At 40.8% G+C, this 22,703-nt stretch overlaps 2 protein-coding genes across 4 annotated transcripts; both read left to right on the plus strand.

Annotated features, from left to right (window-relative positions):
- Nucleotides 1–755: 755 nt before the first annotated feature.
- LOC135565295 (uncharacterized) lies at nucleotides 756–7,418 on the plus strand. The gene is made up of 11 exons (XM_065011533.1): nucleotides 756–4,090; nucleotides 4,376–4,446; nucleotides 4,534–4,710; nucleotides 4,801–4,862; nucleotides 4,945–5,031; nucleotides 5,119–5,160; nucleotides 5,229–5,402; nucleotides 5,482–5,517; nucleotides 5,616–6,170; nucleotides 6,440–6,551; nucleotides 6,646–7,418. The coding sequence occupies exons 1-8, from the start codon at nucleotides 3,933–3,935 to the stop codon at nucleotides 5,515–5,517; spliced, it is 807 nt and encodes a 268-aa protein (XP_064867605.1). The 5' UTR covers nucleotides 756–3,932; the 3' UTR covers nucleotides 5,616–6,170; nucleotides 6,440–6,551; nucleotides 6,646–7,418.
- Nucleotides 7,419–16,031: 8,613 nt separating this feature from the next.
- Nucleotides 16,032–19,209, plus strand: LOC115115202 (uncharacterized protein CFAP97D2-like). Of its 3 annotated transcripts, none has more exons than XM_029643705.2 (5): nucleotides 16,032–16,454; nucleotides 16,654–16,734; nucleotides 16,980–17,092; nucleotides 18,215–18,319; nucleotides 18,787–19,209. In XM_029643705.2, the coding sequence occupies exons 1-5, from the start codon at nucleotides 16,359–16,361 to the stop codon at nucleotides 18,902–18,904; spliced, it is 513 nt and encodes a 170-aa protein (XP_029499565.1). In that variant the 5' UTR covers nucleotides 16,032–16,358; the 3' UTR covers nucleotides 18,905–19,209. The 3 variants fall into 3 exon arrangements, with proteins under 3 accessions (XP_029499565.1, XP_029499557.1, XP_029499571.1); XM_029643697.2 differs by having other exon boundaries at nucleotides 16,033–16,454; nucleotides 16,974–17,092; XM_029643711.2 differs by having other exon boundaries at nucleotides 16,035–16,454; nucleotides 16,974–17,092; nucleotides 18,136–18,319; nucleotides 18,787–18,874.
- Nucleotides 19,210–22,703: the final 3,494 nt, after the last annotated feature.

Below are 22,703 nucleotides of genomic sequence, written 5' to 3' on the forward strand. Positions count from 1 at the left end.
TTGGAACTTGGTAGTGAGTGTTGCAACCGAGTACAGATTTTTTACGCGCTTCAGCACGTGGCGGTCCTGTTCTGTTAGCTTGTGTGGCCTACTACTTCGCGGCTGAGCTGTTGTTGCTCCTAAACATTTCCACGTCACAATAACAGCACTTACAGTCGACCAGGGCAGATCTAGCAAGGCAGACATTTTATGAACTGACTTGGAATGGTGGGGTCCTGCCACATTGAAAGTCACTGCGTTCTTAAGTAAGGCAATTCAATGTCGCTCTATGGAGATTGCATGGCTGTGCTTGTTTTTATACACCTGCCAGCAATAGGTGTGGCTAAAATGGCTAAATCCACTAATGTGAAGGGGTGTCCACATACTTTTGTCTATATATATAGTGTATCTGTGGGTTAGGATGCATTAGTTAGATTTTATAGATTGTGCATACTTTAGGGCTCCCAGTGAGCTTAGTCCTAAATGGCACCCTATCCCTATATAGTGCAATACATTTGCCATTTGGCACCCACATAATGACTACATCAAAAGCTTGTCTTTACAAGCTTGTTGGATGCATTTGCAGTATGTTTTGCCCAATATGAACTGAATGGTGAATAATGTCTTGTACCATTTTGGAGTCAATTTTATTGTAAGAATAGATGTTTCTGATCACTTCTATATCCATGTGGAGGCTACCATGATTATGGATAATCATGAATGAATTGTGGATAATTTTGTTTGAGAATGTTACAGAGACACAATGAACACCCCCCCAAAAAAAATGCTACCCTCCCCTGTTATTTGTAGGGGTCCTGAGTGGTGCAGCGCCTTAAGGCATAGCGTCTCAGTGGTAGAGGCGTCATTACAGACACCCTGGTTCAAATCCAGGCTGTATTACAACCGGCCGTGATTGGGAGTCACATGGGGGTGGCCCGGTGTAGGCCGTCATTGTCGATAAGAATTTGTTCTTAACTGACTTATTTTTAGTTTTAAAAAGGTTACATTTACAGTGGGGCAAAAAAGTATTTAGTCAGCGACCAATTGTGCAAGTTCTCCCACTTAAAAAGATGAGAGAGGCCTGTCATTTTCATCATAGGTACACTTCAACTATGACAGACAAAATGAGAAAAAAAATCCAGAAAATCACATTGCCGGTTCACATACCACCATTGAGGTTGCCCTTGGTAAAGCTATTCTTCAATACCTGAACCGTATCAGTCACTCTAGGATTGCGCAGGGATTCTATATTCATGTGGGGTCATGCAAGAGAGGAAAACACAAATGTTTTGTGAAGAGGTTGGTGTTATAATCCACACATGTCGTTCACCGCCTTCACCACTCAGATTCCAAGTCCTGTGCTCTCGCTTGATTGTGTTTTGAGGTGTCGGTTCACATCCCACCATTGAGGTTGCCCTTGGTAAAGCTATTCTTCAATACCTGAACCGTATCAGTCACTCTAGGATTGCGCAGGGATTCTATATTCATGTGGGGTCATGCAAGAGAGGAAAACACAAATGTTTTGTGAAGAGGTTGGTGTTATAATCCACACATGTCGTTCACCGCCTTCACCACTCATTTTCCAGGGTTTTTGAAAGTCAAAATCTTCCAATGCCATAAAATGGTACAGAATTTTACAGGTTACATGATGAGGATGGGATTTGAACCCATGCACGCAGCGCACAATGGATTAGCAGTCCATCACCTTTACCACTCAGCCACCTCACCTTGTAATATCCATGTGGCAAATGACCCTAAAGAACTGTAGTTGCTGTATGTAAACTCTTGATTGAAATCAATGAAAGTTAGGCAGAGCAATGGCAGGGCCATGTGTCGATCCCATCGAGACATTTGACAAATGTGTTGTCAGGCCGAGTGGTCTCAAGTGCTTGATTAACTGTGTTGAGGTGTCAGTTGAAGTCCCACCATTGAGGTTGCCCTCGGTATAGCTATTCTTCAATACCTGAATCTTATTAGTCGCTCCAGGATTGCCGCAGCGATTCTATATTCATGTGGGGCCATGTAAGAGAGGAAATAACAACCGTTTTGAGAAGAGGTTGGTTTTTGTCGTGGAAATGTCCTCTATTTACCAAATCATGAGAGCAAACCACACAAGTCAGAGTTAGTTATCAAAGTCCATCTTTAATTATATGAGCTCTATCACAACCCTGTGACTCTCAGATCAATTCAGTGTCTATCCATGAATTCTCTGAGAGCCCCCTCTACATTGCAACTGAGATCCTTTAATAGCAAATAACACACATAGTCAGACAGCATAGACAAAATAAATCGTTCAGCTTTGTCTCCTTACTCAAACCCAGAACCATAAACCAATCCTCCATATCAACAGGCATATATCAAATTGTCATTTAGATACAACCAATTCTAAATACAACCAATCCTGGACAAACTCACAGAGAGTATAGAATGATTCCAGACACTGCCATCCTCCTCTCCCCGATGGGAAAAGTAGGGAGTGACTGGCACACAGACACAGTGGAGCAAAAGATATGTTTACACATGATGACACCTTGACCTCTCCCCTCTCTGCGGCCCATGCAACTTAGTCTTGACATAGAACAGATAACTGCCAATGGCCACCACTATAGTACAACAAAATACATTCTTATGAGAAATAACTCATAAGCATATCATGAAAATAAAACATCCTATCTATGTTACCCACCAATTCTGATTATTCCCCAACATTCCCCTCTCAAGGGACTCAGTCCCTTCTGAAGAATCAGAACAGTAACATGGCACCTTACTAACAGTAGTTGCAGAATATATAATACAATTAAAAAATCCATAATCAAAATGTAAAGATAATAAATAATCAAATCCCTTCAATGTAATTATTCACCCTTCAGAAACTGAGTTTACAATGTTTATACCATAATACAGACTTGCACCTGTTTAAACATATAGAATAATACATTTGTTGAGTAAAAATGAAAATAACAAAACATAAATGCTCCCAAAATTACAATAGAACCCAGTGTCTAAACACAGGCCTCCTCACAACATATAGGACAGACATCCCTCTAAGTCCTCATGCTCAGAAATATACTTAGGAATAGAGAATAGGTCATTGAAATCATTCATATTCCAAATCATAAGCAACAACCCAACTATTTATCAAACCAACATTTAGAATAGCATTAGGATAGCATAGGATAGTTTCACTTTAGAAATAAAGAAATGTATCCAGTTGTCGATTAATCTCAGTTAATTTAGAACTAAAGTCTTGCGTAATTGGTCAGCTGCTTGATTATGTTTTGGGGCCATACATGTTAAGAGAAGGGATTAAGAGATGCTTTAACGGTGATGTGGTAAAGTTGGACCCAGGCGCAGAGAAGAGACCAGAAGATGAAGCAGTGGTTCCAACCAGTGTCTCCACCCCTCAAGGGCCCACTTAACTGCCAAGAGCTCCCGGTTAGCTACATCGTAGTTGACTTCCGGTGGTCGAGAACCGCTTGGAGAGAAAGGCGCATAGGTGAAGTTTCTTGTCCTCCTCGTTCCGCTGTGAAAGGACCGCCCCAGCTCCGGTATCTGAGATGTCCACCTCTACCACAAAGGGGCGAGTAGGATCAGGATAAACGAGGATGGGTCCGGAGGTGAAAGGTCCCTTGATCTCTATGAATGCCCTGTCAGCCTCGGGATTCCTGCAAAAACCTGCTTGAGTGAGGTGGGACAGGGCCGTATATGTTCCGGAGGTGTTTTTGGAGAAGATCAGGGGCCTGTTGCACAAAAGTAGAATTAAGACATCCGGGATAAATGACTCAGCTGAGCTCAATGAAGCCAAAACATGTGCGTCCAGGCTTAATTGGTTGCACAAAGACCAAGCCAGGATGAGCAGACACGGATTCATTAAGCCAGGTGAAACCAATCCTGGATAGGTGCGCGCTCACGGCTCACTCAAATAGACCCCGCCACAGATTAACTGATTTACCATGGCAACTAGAGCCGCGTACTTTTCCCCGTCGGAAGCACAAATCCTCATGGAGGCATACGAGGAGGTAAAAGATATAATTAAGAAGAAAGGCAACACCGCCACAGTGATAAAGCAAAGAGAAAAAGCGTGGCAAAGTATTGCAGACCGCCTGAATGCGTAAGTAGTGCACAATTACACACTCACCGCTCCGCTGAAACATCACAATTACAATTCAAATATTTAATTCACATCTCCAAAAATGCAGTTGTACTGTAATTATGAAACGGTTAAATGTTTAATTGAAATGCACTGCAGATATGAGTGAAATTGTGTAAAGTAACTCCATCACACTGTATAAAGCTATGATAAATTTTTTGATATTTTTACTGAAAACAAGACAAAAATACCAAGTAATTTTTTGCAGTGTGACTCCATTAAATGTGTGTGTGTGTGTGTGTGTAGATTAAACATGAACGGGCCAAAACGGACATGGCAGCAGGTCAAAATCAAATACAAGAACATTCTGCAGAATGGTATGGTCCCTGACTAATATTTAACAAAGCACAAGCATATATTGTACCCAGAAGGTGCCTGCTCACACATTGTCTGTACTGTTTTAGCAGTGAAAAAGAATACCCACAGACAAGGCACGGGTGGTGGGTCACCAAAGGCTGACCTTACCCCAGCAGAGGACATGGCCTTGGAGCTAAATAAAGGCAGGCCCGTCTTAGAGGGGATCCCTGGGGGGAAAGAGACGAGCATAGGTTCCTCCCAAGATGCCACCCGCTTCATTCAAGGTATGTCCTTCCATCTCTACATGGGATACAACCACATTCATATTGAATCAATTTGGACTGTCTGACTTTGGTTTACCTATTGCCTTGCAGTGCCTGGCAGCACTGTGTTCCTGTTAGAGCCACCAGCACAAGCACCAGACGATGCTGATCCAGTGAGTACTCCATCAAAGGCATACTGTAGGCCTGGCATGTCTTGTCTACTAGCTTCAATATGAATCCGATTAAATGTGATAGGGTGAAGGCCCCAGTGCAGCAGCAACAGCACATGATGGAGACGATGATGAGGAGGAGACCATCTCTCTGGATTCCAGAAGGCATGAGGTATCATGTTAAGACTGTGAAAGTACTATTTACTCTACAATGGTGAGGAGTCCTCATCAAAATCAAAAAATCTAATTTCTTTTACAGGACCCAGATGCTATACAGTGGGAAAACCAGCCTGGCAACATAGTGCGTATTAATAAAAGGACACCACATCCTGCCAAATTCCAGCTGCGCTAATTGTATTGTGTTCACAGAGCTCACAAGCTATCAGAAAGTTGTATGGCAACCACCTCCGGCGCCAAATAGAACTGGCAGACATAGACATTCAGTACAAGAAGAAAAAGATGGAAAATCTTGCACTGGAGTCCGAAATAAAAAAGAGGACAATTAGGAAACTGGACCTTGAAATAAAAAAACTTGAGAGGGAGGTGAGATATGCCTTCAATGTACACTGTATGCTAACTGTAACACAAATGTATTAATCATTATTTTTCTTTCCTCCCCCAGCTCCAAGAAGATGACACAGCTCAAAATAAAAATTAGGTATATTCTCGTAAAGTCAAGTGAGCCATGACATATGAGCTCTTATTGTGAGCACACAGGACGGTGGCATCTTTCTAAGGTTTTTTTTATTTTCCCAGCAATCAGTACAACCAAGTCATCGTTATAAGGCATCGCCCTCTTTTGCCCACCCCCCCAGCACCAGGTGTGGCCACTAGCCTATATGAAGGCCCAAAATTGTGTGTTCCTTTCTGCTCTGACAATGGCATGCCCATTCGTGCGAGATGTGGTGGATGAAGAAGCACTTGTGCTGAGGAGAGCCTTCAGGCGAGAAAGGGTCTTCAGGGACCGGTTGGACCCACTGGCCTTCCCTGATGACCATCTATATGAAAGATACAGGTTTTCTGCAGATGGCATCAGGTATCTATGCAGACTACTGGGTTCCAGGATTAAGCACCGCACTGCACGGAGCCATGCACTGAGTGTGGAGCAAATGGTTTGTGTGGCCTTGCGCTTTTTTGCTAGTGGAGCCTTCCTGTACTCAGTGGGGGATGCAGAACAGCTGAACAAGGCCACAATTTGCCGCACAATAAGGAGTGTGTGTCTGGCTATCAAAGCATTAGCAGATGTCTTCATCTCCTTCCCTGGCCACAGAAGACTCTGTGACATCAAAGAGGAGTTCTATAGGATTGCAGGTAAGAGGATCTACAAATTACAGGACAACTGTTAACACATAGTAGGATACTCATTACTTTGTGTGACAGGTTTCCCCAATGTCATTGGTGCAGTGGACTGCACACACATAAGGATAAAAGCCCCCTCAGGTGCCCATGAGGCCGATTTTGTGAATAGGAAATCCTTTCACAGCATTAATGTTCAGGTGAACATAACTTTTTGATATTGTCCATTGACGAACACTCTGCATTGCCAGTGATGTGTAATATTCCTCATCTTATGATTTCAGATGGTCTGCAATGCTGACTGTATGATCAGCAATGTTGTGGCAAAATGGCCTGGCTCAGTCCATGACTCCAGAATCTTTCGGGCCTCTGAAATCTATCAGTGCCTATCACAAGGTAAGCCACACAACCCCTATTTATAACCATCATGGCTGTGTCAAGAATATCACTGTGTTTATGAGGTAGTAATGATGAGATTTTGTGTTGACAGGTGAATTCTCTGGTGTGTTGCTGGGAGACAGGGGTTATGGCTGCCAGCCTTTTCTCCTGACACCTTTCACAGACCCCCAGGAAGCACAGCAGGCCTACAACCATGCCCATGCCAGGACCAGGGCCAGAGTTGAAATGACCTTTGGCCTCCTGAAGGCACGCTTTCACTGCCTTCACAAATTAAGGGTCAGCCCTGTTAGGGCATGTGATATTACTGTGGCTTGTGCTGTCCTCCACAATGTGGCCTGCCTGAGGAAGGAGAGGGCCCCCAGAGTGCCACCAGCCATGGACTGGGACAATCCGGCAATCTTCCCTGATGACGACAGTGGTCGGCTGCTGAGGGACCAATATGTGTTGAATTATTTTAGTTAGTATGTGTGCTTTCAATTTTGGTTAAATATGTCCTGCGGTGGCAGAGGAATTTGGGTTTTTTTGGGTTCGTTTTTTGACGAATTTGGCCTCTTATGATGTTTGTGCGGTATACTGTGTGTAATACAAGGCTGCAGGGAGGCTACTGCATCCATTCATTTGTCTGTTCAGTTGATGTGTATGGATTTGTCCTGCATTTATTTTAGTGTGCAGACATGCAGAGTGTGTTATATACAGACCTTTGAATGTGTATGTATCATTTTGTATAATATGCTTGGATTCTGTGCTTTCCATCTTGTAGAGTCACTGTGACTTCAGTTTCGAAAGGAGCTGATGGTTTACCTGCTTTGTTTTGTCCTTATTCAATAAAGGAACATAATGTTACACATTGTGTTTTTATATTCATATGGAATGTGTATTTGTTTATATGACAGAGTATTAGGGCCACACTGAAGAAAAAGGATAAAGTCATAAATTTATGAGGCTGGTTCTTTCTGCAGAAAAGCTACATATTGTTTTTACAGTTTTGATACTTATGACAATGTGATACTTAATATTCTGGCACATCAGCATGTCTTTGTTTATGAAACCATACTGAAGTACAATTTCACGAAATGCCCCACATCTGTCATTTTAACAACTGTCCTTTAAAACAACTGGTTACAATATTATGACTTGTGTTTTTTTCCCCTCTGTGGCCCTAATATTCTATCATTTTATATATAGCCTTATAGTCTATGGGAAACTGTAAATTATCTAATGATAGCAACATCATCTAAAAATCATTTTTTATCCAAAATCATTGAAATTAATGATCACAAACGTTTAAATAATAACAGTGGGTCTAGTTATATGTGATAACAATGTATAGTGAGCAGTGAAATAACTATTGGTTTCCATTTGTGGTGACTGCTGACTGACATTAGGGATGAGATTAAATAGATCCTGGAATTTAGCCTGGTCTGGAGCAGGCTAGCTCCACAGAATAAATCTCCATGGTAATTTATACCATAACATATCCTCCTGCCCCCTATCCATCTTTAGTGCAACCGGATTACGGATCAATTGAGCCAGGATCACCAAGATATCCTGGCTTAATCCCTTATCCTAGTTTTGTGCAACAGGCCCCAGGATGTCGTCGAGGTAAACAAAGACGAACCGATTCAACATATCCCTAAGAGTGTCATTGGTCAGTGCCTGAAAGACTGCCGGTGAGTTCCATATTCTGAAGGTCATGACTAAATACTCAGTGACCTCTAGGGGTGTTAAAGGCAGTTTTCCACTCATCTCCCTCCCTGATTCTCACCAGATTTTAATCGTTGCAGAGGTCCAGTTTGGCGAAGAATTGGGCTCCTATGGCCAACTCCAAGGCGGCGGACATCGGGTAGGGGTAACGATTCTTGATCCTAATTAGAGGTCGACCGAGTTTTCATAACAATCGGAAATCAGCATTTTTAGACACCGATTTGTCCTATATTTATATATATATACACTGCTCAAAAAAATAAAGGGAACACTTAAACAACACAGTGTAACTCCAAGTCAATCACACTTCTGTGAAATCAAACTGTCCACTTAGGAAGCAACACTGATTGACAATACATTTCACATGCTGTTGTGCAAATGGAATAGACAACAGGTGGAAATTATAGGCAAATAGCAAGACACCCCCAATAAAGGAGTGGTTCTGCAGGTGGTGACTACAGACCACTTCTCAGTTCCTATGCTTCCTGGCTGATGTTTTGGTCACTTTTGAATGCTGGCTGTGCTTTCACTCTAGTGGTAGCATGAGACTGAGTCTACAACCCACACAAGTGGCTCAGGTAGTGCAGCTCATCCAGGATGGCACATCAATGCGAGCTGTGGCAAGAAGGTTTGCTGTGCCTGTCAGTGTAGTGTCCAGAGCATGGAGGCGCTACCAGGAGACAGGCCAGTACATCAGGAGACGTGGAGGAGGCCGTAGGAGGGCAACAACCCAGCAGCAGGACCGCTACCTCCGCCTTTGTGCAAGGAGGAGCACTGCCAGAGCCCTGCAAAATGACCTCCAGCAGGCCACAAATGTGCATGTGTCTGCTCAAACGGTCAGAAACAGACTCCATGAGGGTGGTATGAGGGCCCAACGTCCACAGGTAGGGGTTGTGCTTACAGCCCAACACCGTGCAGGACGTTTGGCATTTGCCAGAGAACACCAAGATTGTCAAATTCGCCACTGGCGCCCTGTGCTCTTCACAGATGAAAGCAGGTTCACACTGAGCACATGTGACAGACGTGACAGTCTGGAGACGCCGTGGAGAACGTTCTGCTGCCTGCAACATCCTCCAGCATGACCGGTTTGGCGGTGGGTCAGTCATGGTGTGGAGTGGCATTTTTTTTGGGGGGCCGCACAGCCCTCCATGTGCTCGCCAGAGGTAGCCTGACTGCCATTAGGTACCGCGATGAGATCCTCAGACCCCTTGTGAGACCATATGCTGGTGCGGTTGTCCCTGGGTTCCTCCTAATGCAAGACAATGCTAGACCTCATGTGGCTGGAGTGTGTCAGCAGTTCCTGCAAGAGGAAGGCATTGATGCTATGGACTGGCACGCCCGTTCCCCAGACCTGAATCCAATTAAGCACATCTGGGACATCATGTTTCGCTCCATCCACCAACGCCACGTTGCACCACAGACTGTCCAGGAGTTGGCGGATGCTTTAGTACAGGTCTGGGAGGAGATCCCTCAGGAGACCATCCGCCACCTCATCAGGAGCATGCCCTAGCATTGTAGGGAGGTCATACAGGCACGTGGAGGCCACACACACACTACTGAGACTCATTTAGACTTGTTTTAAGGACATTACATGAAAGTTGGATCAGCCTGTAGTGTGGTTTTCCACTTTAATTTTGAGTGTGACTCCAAATCCAGACCTCCATGGGTTGATAAATTTGATTTCCATTGATAATTTTTCTGTGATTTTGTTCAACTATGTAAAGAAAAAAGTATTTAATAAAAATTTCATTAATTCAGATCTAGGATGTGTTATTTTACTGTTCCCTTTATTTTTTTGAGTAGTGCATATATTACACCTTTATTTAAATAGGCAAGTCAGATAAGAACACATTCTTATTTTCAATGACGGGCTAGGAACAGTGGGTTACCTGCCTTGTTCAGGGGCAGAACGACATATTTGTACCTTGTCAGCTCGGAGATTCAATCTTGCAACTATACAGTTAACTTGTCCAACACTCTTAACCACCTGCCTTACATTGCACTCCACGAGGAGCCTGCCTGTTACGCGAATGCAGTAAGAAGCCAAGGTAAGTTGCTAGCTAGCATTAAACTTATCTTATAAAAAACAATCAATCAATCATAATCACTAGTTATAACTACACATGGTTGATGATATTACTAGTTTATCTAGCGTGTCCTGCCTTGCATATAATCGATGCGGTGCGCATTCGCAAAAAGACTCGTTGCTCCAAACGTGTACCTAACCATAAACATCAATGCCTTTCTTAAAATCAATACACAATTATATATTTTTAAACCTGCATATTTAGTTAGTATTGCCTTCTAACATTCATTTATTTTAACTAGGTAAATTGCGTCACTTCTCTTGCAACAGAGTCAGGGTATATGCAGCAGTTTGGGCCGCCTGGCTCGTTGCGAACTGTGTGAAGACTATTTCTTCCTAACAAAGACAGCCGACTTCGCCAAACGGGGGATGATTTAACAAAGCGCATTTGCAAAAAAATCACAATCGTTGCATGAATGTACCTAACCATAAACATCAATGCCTTTCTTAAAATCATATTTTTAAACCTGCATATTTAGCTAAAAGAAATCCAGGTTAGCAGGCAATATTAACCAGGTGAAATTGTGTCACTTCTCTTGCGTTGCACGTAGAGTCAGGGTATATGCAACAGTTTGGGCCGCCTGGCTTGTTGACAGCATTTTTTGCCAGAATTTTACGTAATTATGACATAACATTGAATGTTGTGCAATGTAACAGCAATATTTAGACTAAGGGATGCCACCCGTTAGATAAAATACGGAATGGTTCCGCATTTCACTGAAAGAATAAACGTTTTGTTTTCGAAATGATAGTTTACGGATTCGACCATGTTAATGACCAAAGGCTCGTATTTCGGTGTGTTATTATGTCATAATTAAGTTTATGATTTGATATTTGATAGAGCAATCTGACTAAGCGATGGTAGGCAGCAGCAGGCACGTAAGCATTCATTTAAACAGCACTTTTGTGCATTTTGCCAGCAGCTCTTCGCAATGCTTCAAGCATTGAGCTGTGTATGACTTCAAGCCTATCAACTCCTGAGATTAGGCTGGTGTAACGGATGTGAAATGGCTAGCTAGTTTGCGGGGTGCGTGCTAATAGGGTTTCAAACATCACTCGCTCTGAGACTTGGAGTAGCTGTTCCCCTTGCCCTGCAAGGGCCATGGCTTTTGTGGAGCGATGGGTAACGATGCTTCCAGGGTGGCTGTTGTCGATGTGTTCCTGGTTCGATCCCAGGTAGGGGCGAGGAGAGGGACGGAAGCTATACTGTTACTCTGGCAATAGTAAAGTGCCTATAAGAACATCCAATAGTCAAAGGTATATGAAATACAAATGGTAGAGAGAGAAATAGTCCTATAATTTCTATAATAACTTCAACCTAAAACGTCTTACCTGGGAATATTTTGACGACTTGTGTTAAAAGGAACCACCAGCTTTCATATGTTCTCATGTTCTGAGCAAGGAACTTAAACGCTAGCTTTTTTACATGGCACATATTGCACTTTTACTTTCTTCTCCAACACTTTGCTTTTGCATTATTTAAACCAAATTGAACATGTTTCATTATTTATTTGAGGCTAAATGGATTTTATTGATGTATTATATTAAGTTAAAATAAAAGTGTTAATTCAGTATTGTTGTAATTGTCATTTTTACAAATAGATTAAAAAAATAACAAATTAAATCGGCCGATTCATCGGTATCTGCTTTTTTTTGGTCCTGCAATAATCGGTATCTGCGTTGAAAAATCATAATCGGTCGACCTAGACAAGGTGCCATTGAACAACATAAACCTCTTGCTTTTCGACTGAACTAAACTCAATCTTCTCCCCGTATGAAGAGTATTTTGTATAGTCACCACCAGGGCTGGGATCAATTCAGTGAATCATTTACTTCAAATCTGCCATCATTTATTATGAAGACTTTTCATTTTACTGAACTAACTGAATTAAAGTCAACCCTGATCACCATAACAGCTGTACAGTGGTAATTTGACAGGATTGTGAGCTAAAGCAAAACATACATGTAAGTTAGATAGTAACAACAATAAATCCAGTACTGTATAGCTATTGCTGTATAAAAACTAAATCTATGCCTTATAGATCCCAATGTAGTGCAACTGACTGGCTGTGGAAACGTTGCAAAAATATTTGTACATTGTTTCCACCTTTCTCAGGTAATTAACCTACCCGTTCTACCTCCAATGTTTTGACAGTGTATCTCCGATAGTTTCCCTTTCAATTTTTCAGCTCAACTCAGCTTCCTTGCATGACATCATCATACACGATGGAATCTCTTCAAACAATATCCCGTTTGCTTTAGAGATCACATTCACTTTAATTTTAAAGTGCTGTACACGGAATCCCTCATTGTATTCATGCTATTCCATATCATAACGCTCGGCCCATTCTCATTGCAAGCCATGCCAGGCACCTGTCCCGCAGGTGTGATGTTCGGATGTACCGATCCTGTGCAGGTGTTGTTACACGTGGTCTACCACTGCGAGGACAATCAGCTGTCCATTTTGTCTCCCTGTAGGCATCTCACAGTATGGACATGGCAATTTATTGCCCTGGCCACATCTGCAGTCCTCATGCCTCCTTGCAGCATGCCTAAGACATGTTCACGCAGATGAGCAGGGACCCTGGGCATGTTTCTTTTGGTGTTTTTCAGAGTCAGTAGAAATCCCTCTTTTAGTGTCATCTAAGTTTTCATAACTGTGACCGTAATTTTTTTAATTTTACCGTTATTTTACCAGGTAAGTTGACTGAGAACACATTCTCATTTACAGCAACGTCCTGGGGAATAGCTTCAGGGGAAAGGAGGGGGATGAATGAGCCAATTGTAAGCTTGCCTACCGTCTGTAAGCTGTTAGTGTCTTAACGACCGTTCCACAGGTGCATGTTCATTAATTGTTAATGGTTCATTGAGCAAGCATGGGAAACCGTGTATAAACCCTTTACAATGAAGATCTGTGAAGTTATTTGGATTTTTTACGAAGAATCTTAGAAAAACAGGGTCCTGAAAAAGGGACATTTATTTTTTTGCTGAGTTTTCATTTCTCCGAACGTCAAATTTTGAAGTGTTTTTTAAATCTCTGGGTTGACTTCTCCAAAAGTAACATTTTGATGTTAATGGTTAAGGTTTTGGATAGGGTTAAAACATTACGTTTCTGCATTCATTCTGAATGGTTAAGATTTAGGATAACAGTTAAAACCAAAAAAGAAAAACTGGGTGTCTACAACTAAGATTGAACATTGGACATTCACATCTGGAGTCATGGGATTACACCTATCTGCCACCCCAATCCACAGTGTTTTTTAACAAAACCCAAGTCTACATGATTGTAATAGAGCTCACTGTTACCACTAGTGGCTGGTTTTGAAGGCATTTCCCATCATCCTCAGGACATGGACATGAAAACATGCTAAATAATCAAACTAATTACTTTATCTAACCTGTTATACAAAGACTCAATTTGTGTAAGAAAAACATATGGTTTCAATAAGTAACCAGGCTGACATGACAATCAGATTCTAGCTGCTTGTCTTAAGGACCTGTATACCTAATACTGTAGATGGCTGTCTGGGTGTAATCATATTTAACTGCTGTGTTGTTAAGTTGCTATGGAGAAGAATCTCTGTGTCGGGGCCAAGAAAACAAACAACTGCTGTGTGATTTGTGCTGCTGATGGAAATATCTTCATCAAAGAGCACATAGAACTCTACTGTGTATAATAGGTCTTTAAAGAAATAAGGAGAGGGAAGGACAGAGCAAGATAAAGAGGGAGACCCACAAACAACCTGTATTATACAAGGTTGTGAATTGGCTTTTCATGGTTGGTGGTATTGACAGCGCCTCTGGAATATGTTGTCTTATTGTGCAGAGGTTACTGGACTTTGTGTCCCAGGTTGGGAAGAAAGAGACAGAACCCACTCTGTTGTGTACAGAAACGCATGTCTCCCCTTACACAACTAAGCAACAAATTAGATGGGAAACATTTTACTGCGCATAATTCATTCATGAGGGGTCCTTCAGCAGTGTAATGCTACGGTGGGGGGATAATTAATTGGCCCTGGTGGGTGTCCTAGACTTCTAATAAGAAATGTAAATGTTCGCTTCCTGTTGTAAAAATTTTCCTTGGCGTGCCCAAATGTTTAGCTGTGGAGGAGAATCTCAAGGGATATCCCTCATCTTTTTGATATGTTCACTGAGCATCTACAAAGTGACCTGGTGAAACTTCTGACATGACAATGTCATATCACTAGTATTTTATGTTATACATCCACTATTTAAATTATACATCTGATACACACTTGTGGTTGACTTTTATATTTCTAATGCTCAAGTATATTTTCACTTTCATGATATTTTAAAGTAACTTTTATGCCATGCCAGTGAACTGAAGTTGTTTTAAACAGCCATATGGAAATAAGTCTGTTGACTTCGTGTTTTGAATGTGTGTATTGTTGTATTCGGCTGAGACAACTCTCTGTATTTTAAATTTGTCAAATAAATTAATGTATTCATATTTGGCTCTGGTTTGACAGATTTTCATCTAATGAACAGTACAAACCCAACTTTCTATGAAGCCTATATGCATAATACATTATACATGTACTCATAATGCACTTTGATAGAGTAATAATGCAGTAAAAGCAGAGCTATAAAGACACACGTAAAGACTTATAATTCTGCATACAAATAATCACTTATAATATACAGCAACATAGTGCTTCATAATTTCTGGCATTATGCATATGGCCTTCATAGAAAGTGTTTCCATAAATGCACCACTTCACCACAATTCTTTTATTTTAAAATAATGCCATGTGTTTTGGCCGGATATTGCCCCTTCATTAGAAGCCTAAAGCAGTAAAGTTAAGTTTAAAATCAAGATTTGATCTGTGATTTATGACATCAATATCTCCCTGGGAGGCTTTTGTAAATTGGCTTTGTTTACTGGGGAGTGTTGGTGCAATGTTAGTTTCCAGGTAACTGTTACTAAGGGTATTAATTGTTGCTCTTCAGTAGAAAACTGCATGAAAACGATGCAGTCTTGTTTTGATTTATAAGAGTGAGTGTAAAAATGGGTCAGTAACAATAACTTCAAAGTGAACATTCTGAAAAGTCCAATTTTGGTGTTGAAAGATGTTATGACCTTAAACTGGTAATATCTTGGCCTTGCTGGCAGTCCACTTGCTGCATACTTGCACGACACAGAAAAGCCAAGCAGAAATTGGTTGAATAATATATATAATATATACATCTCCAATATTTGAAATACTTGAGTATTAATGCAGTTTTTGCACTATTCCATTGGTTCCATTGTACCTGATAAGCAAAGTCAAGCGCACTTCAAGTATTTCAAACGATAGATATGTTGGCTTTTCGGGTCTGAATCCAAGGTCATAACACTAAAAAGGACCGTCTCTATATTAGGGAGAAATATAGATAGACCACGATGCATTTCTGCCCACAGACAGAGTAGGAATTTTATACTTTCTATATTATATCATAACTATTTAATAGAAGATGTGCAATTAAGATTTTTTTTTAAACATTTTTGTGGAGAATCACTTCTCAAGGCTCAAGAAGACGTTTATATTCTCACTCTTTCAACAGGTTCTCGCCACACCATTTATCTCATCCTCTAATGCCTCGCCCTCCCTTTGTGGAACTTGTTAAGCAAGCAGAGTGTTTGAAGACATTCATTAATCTCCACTCTATGCCGTTGCTGTCATGGCAACCTGGGTATGACTGAAAACAGACTGCAGTCTGTCTGAGCTGTGTATGCAGTGGCTAGACTTTAGCAAAGCAGAGAAGGCTGTGTGTGGGGCATCTGGCAGTGCTGTGCTGGAGGTAGGTTACAGTAAGTTGACAGTACTTGGCAGTTGACAGTGGTTCTACTAGCTAACAGAAGTTGTAGGAAACAGACTAAACACAGACTGCATCTCTTCGAGCGAGCTCCATATGCAGTAGATAGAGAAGGCCACAGGGCAGGGGTAACAGTGTAGGACAATTCTTAGGTTGACTGGAGGTAGACTGGGACCAATAGTGCAAGTACTGCAGCCATGCAACACCTGTTGTACCAGCCACTGCTTCTCAATGGAAACAAATACCTGCAGCAGAAGTGGGACAAGGCCTCCTATGAAATGCATCTGAGAAAGGTAAGCGAAAGCTGCTTTGATGCTAAAATCAAAGGCTATCAACAATGTTGGAGATATCCTTAACATATTGACAATATTAATTTAACATTGTCATTAGCTGTTGTTTTTCAAAGTATTGTCATATTCCTGAGTCATCAATTCCACAAAACAAGTAAAAATGTCCAGTGTTGTTGCCCTTCACTGTCATTTTTTTGTCAAGGTCAAATCAGCGAAACCCACCATCGACACAACTGCACCTAAAACCTATGGTCACCTTGACCTCAAAATGAAGAAACAAAAGGTGATAAAGGATCTCTAAGTCGTGTCATTTCACCATGTATCCATCAAAGAGTCCCTTTTCTGAACTTTTGAGCTGGCAAATGTGTCTTTTGAGAAAGCTTACCAATACGTCTGTCCCAGGCTTTCCTTGAACATTCTAAGTAGCATATTGCAACCTTAGCAGTTGTTACCTTGTATTTTGTTGTTGCTGTTTTGGTTGGCTTTACTTGTTTTTGTCTTTCTTAATGTTTCCTCAATAAGTTTCAGGAGCAAAGCATGTCCAAAATTCAGAGGGAAAACAATATGCTGCTTGAGAAAATATCTCACATCATGAGTACTACTGGTCGCATCGACAACAGGAACGACTATGAAAACAAAAGGTATAGTGTTTACCTCCAGTCTCTTCAGGGGTGTGGCTTTAAATCCCACTGCTGACACCAATATTAATTGGTAACAGCTAAACAGTGGTGGAAAAGATAACCAATTGTCATACTTGAGAAAAGTAAAGATGCCGTAATAGAAAATGACTGTAAAAGTGAAAGTCACCCAGTAAAATACTACTTGAGTAAAAATCTAAAGATATTTGGTTTTAAATATACTTAAGTATCGGAAGTAAAAGTATAAATGATTTCAAATTCCTTATGTTAAAGGAAAACTCCACCCAAAAATGATTTTGGTATTTGTTTCATTAGTTTATTGTTGACATAGTCAAAAAAAGGTTTGCTAGTCAAAATGCATCATACGGGGATGATATCTGTATTTTGAAAGTAACATATTTAGGAAATATGTCAACAATGGACTAATGAAATGAAACAAATACCAAAATATTGTTTTGGGGTGGAACTGTCCTTTAAGCAACCCAGATGGCACCATTTTCTTTTTTTTATGTATGGAAAGCTAGGGGTACCCGCCAATAACCAAACATCATTCATAAATTAAGCTTGTGTGTTTAGTGTGTCCGAGAATCAGAGGCAGTAGGGATGACTAGCGATGTTCTCTTGATAAGTGTGTGAATTGGTGATAAGTGCATTTTTCTGTCCTGCTAAGCATTCAAAATGTAACGAGTACATGTGGGTGTCAAGGAAAATGTATGGAGTAAAAAGTACATTATTTTCTTTAGGAATGTAGTCAAGTAAAAGTTGTCATATATAAATAGTAAGTACAGATACTGCAACAAAAATACTTAAGTACAGTACACCACTGCAGCTAAAGCAGGTGTGGACCCACTCAGCTTGCACAGGGCAAGCACATTAAATGTGCCACAATGGTCTAGACCTTTTGGTAGAGGCAGTAGTATGCTTAAATTCAGGGAGGCTTCACCAGGTCCGAAAATGTCCATGTTCATAAACTAACTAGCATCCTATTGTACCTCAACTCAATGGCCTACACATAATAGAAAACCTTTTTTCCCTTGGAATGGTAGTCTCTGCAGAGAGATGCAACAGCAAGAGTTGCTCCGTATCACCAAAGATAACCAGTTGATCCTTCTTCGTCTGACCCAGTGCCAGCCTCACTACAGCATTAAGGACTGGCATGAGGACTGGCTCAAGACAATCAAGCTCATGGAGAGCATTGCACGATATCCACGAAGAGTTAGTGACTAAAAGGTGAGTTCTGTGCATCACATACAGGCGAGTGGCAGATCTTACTCAAAACATAACACATTATTGAAATGTATATTAAAGCCCCAGTGCAGTCAAACATGTGATGTTCCTATGTTTTATATGTAGTTCCACTCTATGAGATTGGAATAATACTGTACAATTGTGAAATTATGATAATGCCCTTTTAGTGTAAGAGCTGTTTGAAAAGACTGCCTGAAATTTTTGCCTGTTTTGGTGGGATGGAGTTTTTGCAGGCCTGGTGGCACCACCAGGCGATACATTTGTAAATAGATCAATAAGAAAGAGTTCCAAACCTCTCTGCCAATAACCGATATTTTTCAGTTTTACCCATCCGCACTCAGACTACGCCCAGTACTTAATTGTTACCCATAAATTATTTGATATTCAGATAAAAACGACTGCATTGGACCTTTTTAAAATATGCATATAATTTGATGCCAATCCTATAGGGACAAGGCCAGGCCAGTAATGAAGAGCAGCAACACTGAGACTGAAGAAAAGGACAGTCTTCATGCGGAACAGAGCTCACACAGCAGCATCACTCACAATGGCAAAAGGGGAGTGTGAGGAAGAACCTGATCAACAGGAAGAGGAGGCGGGCCTGTAGGAAACACCTGAGTCATCTGACACACCAAACAAAGGTCCTACATCTGAAAGTCCCCCAATACCTGAACCCCCTCACACACCTGACACACTAAGCACATCTAGCAGACCTGACTCACCAGTCAAAGACTGAGAATAGGTGTAAGCACAAGGACATTAAGAAGGGGTGAAGTAATTTGTCTATTTGGTAGATTATTTACCTTTGCAATGTCTCCAGATGTTCTTTGAAAATATATTACTGGCTTGTAGTATTAAAGGAATTTATAACTTCTCGTCTTGGGATCAGATGCCTTTGCCACCTTTATGCGAAATCAATGCATAATGCACGTTAGCTACACAATAAATAGTTCTTTCAAAACAAAGGTTCTTTCAGAGGAAAGCGTCAGTGATTATATCATAAGACGGTTCGTTGCCTGTGAACGAGCTGGGCTAGAACAAAATTGACCTTTTTTTAAAGACATTAGCAGCCTTCCATAACTTCACATGGAGATTAAATTAGGCTACCACATGTGCACAACTAAAACCACAGTATTTGTTCATCTTTTGGTTTAGGTTTTATGGTCAAGTCAAATGCAGCCTGTTATCACCAGGTAGAATACAAAACATATGTTTCATCGACACCAATGTACAGCTGTATAACAACTTTAATTGTAAATGGTATTAATATGTCAAACTAACTACTGTTTTAATATCAACACCAATGTATAACAACCTGAAATTGGTTAAGACATTGTCAAAGGGGAACATTTTGGAAATTTGTCAAAGTACCTAAAGCTGTCTCACAGTAAGCACCTCTCTGTGTCATGAGGTTATGCAGCCCCCTGATGATTCTGACAGCTTTTTGGGCACATTCTTACCAAAGTTCTGTGAATAATTTAACATATTTTTACAGTACCATTCAAAAGTTTGGACACACTTACTAATTCTAATTTACTATTTTCTACATTGTAGAATAATAGTGAAGACAAACTCTGTAATAACAGATATGGAATCATGTAGTTAACAAATATATTTTAGATTCTTCAAAGTAGCCACCCTTTGCCTTGTTGACAGCTTTGCACACTTGGCATTCTCTCAACCAACTTCACCTGGAATGCTGAGCACTTGTTGGCTACTTTTCCTTAACTTTGCAGGCCAACTCATTCCAAACTATCTCAATTGGGTTGAGGTTGGGTGATTGTGGAGGCCAGGTCATTTGATGCAGCACTCCATCACTCTCCTTCTTGGTCAAATAGCCCTTACACCGCCTGGAGGTGTGTTGGGTCATTGTCCTGTTGAAAAACAAATGATAGTGGGACTAAGTGCAAACCAGATGGGATGGCGTATCGCTGCAGAATGATGTGGCAACCATGCTGGTTAAGTGTGCCTTGAATTCTAAATAAATCACTGACAGTCACCAGCAAAACATCATCACACCTTCTCCATGCTTTACGGTGGGACCCACACACACAGAGTTTATCTGTTCACCTACTCTGATTCTCACTAAGACACGGCAGTTAGAACCAAAAATGGTAAATTTGATCAAAGGACAGATTTCCACTGGTCTAATGTCCATTGCTAGTGTTTCTTCACCCAAACAAGTCTCTTCTTCTTCTTATTGGTGTCCTTTAGTAGTGGTTTCTTTGCAGCAGTTTGACCATGAAGACCTGATTCACGCAGTCTCCTCTGAACAGTTGATGTTGAGATGTGCCTGTGAAGCATTTATTTGGGCTGCAATCTGAGGTGCAGTTAACTCTAATGAACTTATCCTCTGCAGCAGAGGTAAGTCTGGCTGATTATTTCCTGTGGCGGCCCTCATGAGAGCCAGTTTCAACATAGTGCTTGATGGTTTTTGCACCTGCACCTGAAGAAACTTTCAAAGTTCTTCACATTTTCCGAATTGACAGACCTTCATGTCTTAAAGTAATGATGGACTGTCATTTTTCTTTGCTTATTTGAGCTGTTCGTGCCTTAATATGGACTTGGTATTTTACCAAATAGGGCTATCTTCTGTATACCACCCCAACCTTGTCACAACACAACTGATTGGTTCAAACGGATTAAGATGGAAAGAAATTCCACAAATTAACTTTTAACATGGCACACCTGTTAATTGAAATGCAGTTTAAGGTGACTACTTCATGAAGCTGGTTGAGAGAATGCCAAGAGTGTTTAAAGCTGTCATCAAGTCAAAGGGTGACTACTTTGAAGAATCTCATCTTAAATATATTTTGATTTGTTAAACACTTCTTTGGTTACTACATGATTCCATATGTGTTCTTTCATAATTTTGATGTCTTCACTATTATTCTACAATGTAGAAAATTGTAAAAAATAAAGTAAAAACCTTGAATGAGTAGGTGTGTACAAACATTTGACTGGTAGTGTGTATCTGACACACCTGGCTCATTTGGTTGAGCATCCTACATCACAAATAACATATTAGAAAAAGGCTTCTGTGGGGTTAATACATGAATTATGTGACGGCCCTGTATCTACAAATCTTTTTAAAACCCTGTTCTAGCTGTGTGTGTGAAATGTGGTGCCTCTATCACCAAAGTTACAATCCAAAAACATAGCTGCCCCACTATATGGAATTCTATAGCTAAGCTTCCATAATTGTAATGTCAATGACACAATATGTTTTTTTTGTTTTGTTTTTACAATAGTTGTAGCTGGTGCTTTCAAAGTTGGTATATTATACATGTATATAATTTTTAAGTTCATTTCATGACCTTTGAGAAACACTAGTCAATTTCTGTTTGTTGAGTGTTTCAGGGTTTCCTTTATTAAGCAATTTATACAGGTAATTCTGATATGTACCCTAGAGATTAAAGTTCAAGGTTCTGTTGACCTGAACATTCCAAAAATGTGTCTGATAGATAGCGTTCCAATGATATATGATAAGTAAGGAATCACGTGTTGTATAATGACAATGCTTTTCATTAAAGAAAGTGATAACAGAGAAAGCTGCCATTGCTGCACCGCTATCACACATTTTCCAACGCTAGGGACATTAAAAAAAAATCACTATGAGAGACCGTTGGCACAAGTGAGCCTGACCGACTCCCCTGGCTCATAGACTATATAGCCTACAGCACGTGACTCAAATTTCGATGTTCAGATAGCAACTCCCTGTTTCACTCTGTTGCACTGAACATACTGTAGCCCATCACTTCAACAAGTACAAGAAAGGTGGTACAGTCAAAAAACTCAACATCTAGTATAGTGACACTGTTAATTGATTACATAAAAATATTTTAATTTTGAGAGACTTATTTTTTTATTTCAAATGTTTTATGGTGAAGAATTTGAATCAAGCAGAGTTAGACAAAGAGATGCAAGCTTGTTTTATCAGAAAATAAACATAGGATGAATAAAGAAAATAAGTACATCAAAAACAGGATGTAGAGAAAAAAAAGTGTGGTCTTAATCAAATGATCTATAGCCTATACTATAGGCCTCTGGCAGTCTCTATGGGGGTGCCACAGGGTTCAATTCTTGGACTGACTCTCTCTCATCAATGAGGTCGCTCTTGCTGCTGGTGAGTCTCTGATCCACCTCTACGCAGACGACACCATTCTGTATACTTCTGGCCCTTCTTTGGACACTGTGTTAACAACCCTTCAGGCAAGCTTCAATGCCATACAACTCTCCTTCCGTGGCCTCCAATTGCTCTTAAATACAAGTAAAACTAAATACATGCTCTTCAACCGATCGCTACCTGCACCTGCCCGCCTGTCCAACATCACTACTCTGGACGGCTCTGACTTAGAATACGTGG

The sequence above is a fragment of the Oncorhynchus nerka genome, linkage group LG3 (genome assembly GCF_034236695.1).
Source record: "Oncorhynchus nerka isolate Pitt River linkage group LG3, Oner_Uvic_2.0, whole genome shotgun sequence".
NCBI classification, from domain to species: Eukaryota; Metazoa; Chordata; class Actinopteri; order Salmoniformes; family Salmonidae; genus Oncorhynchus; species Oncorhynchus nerka.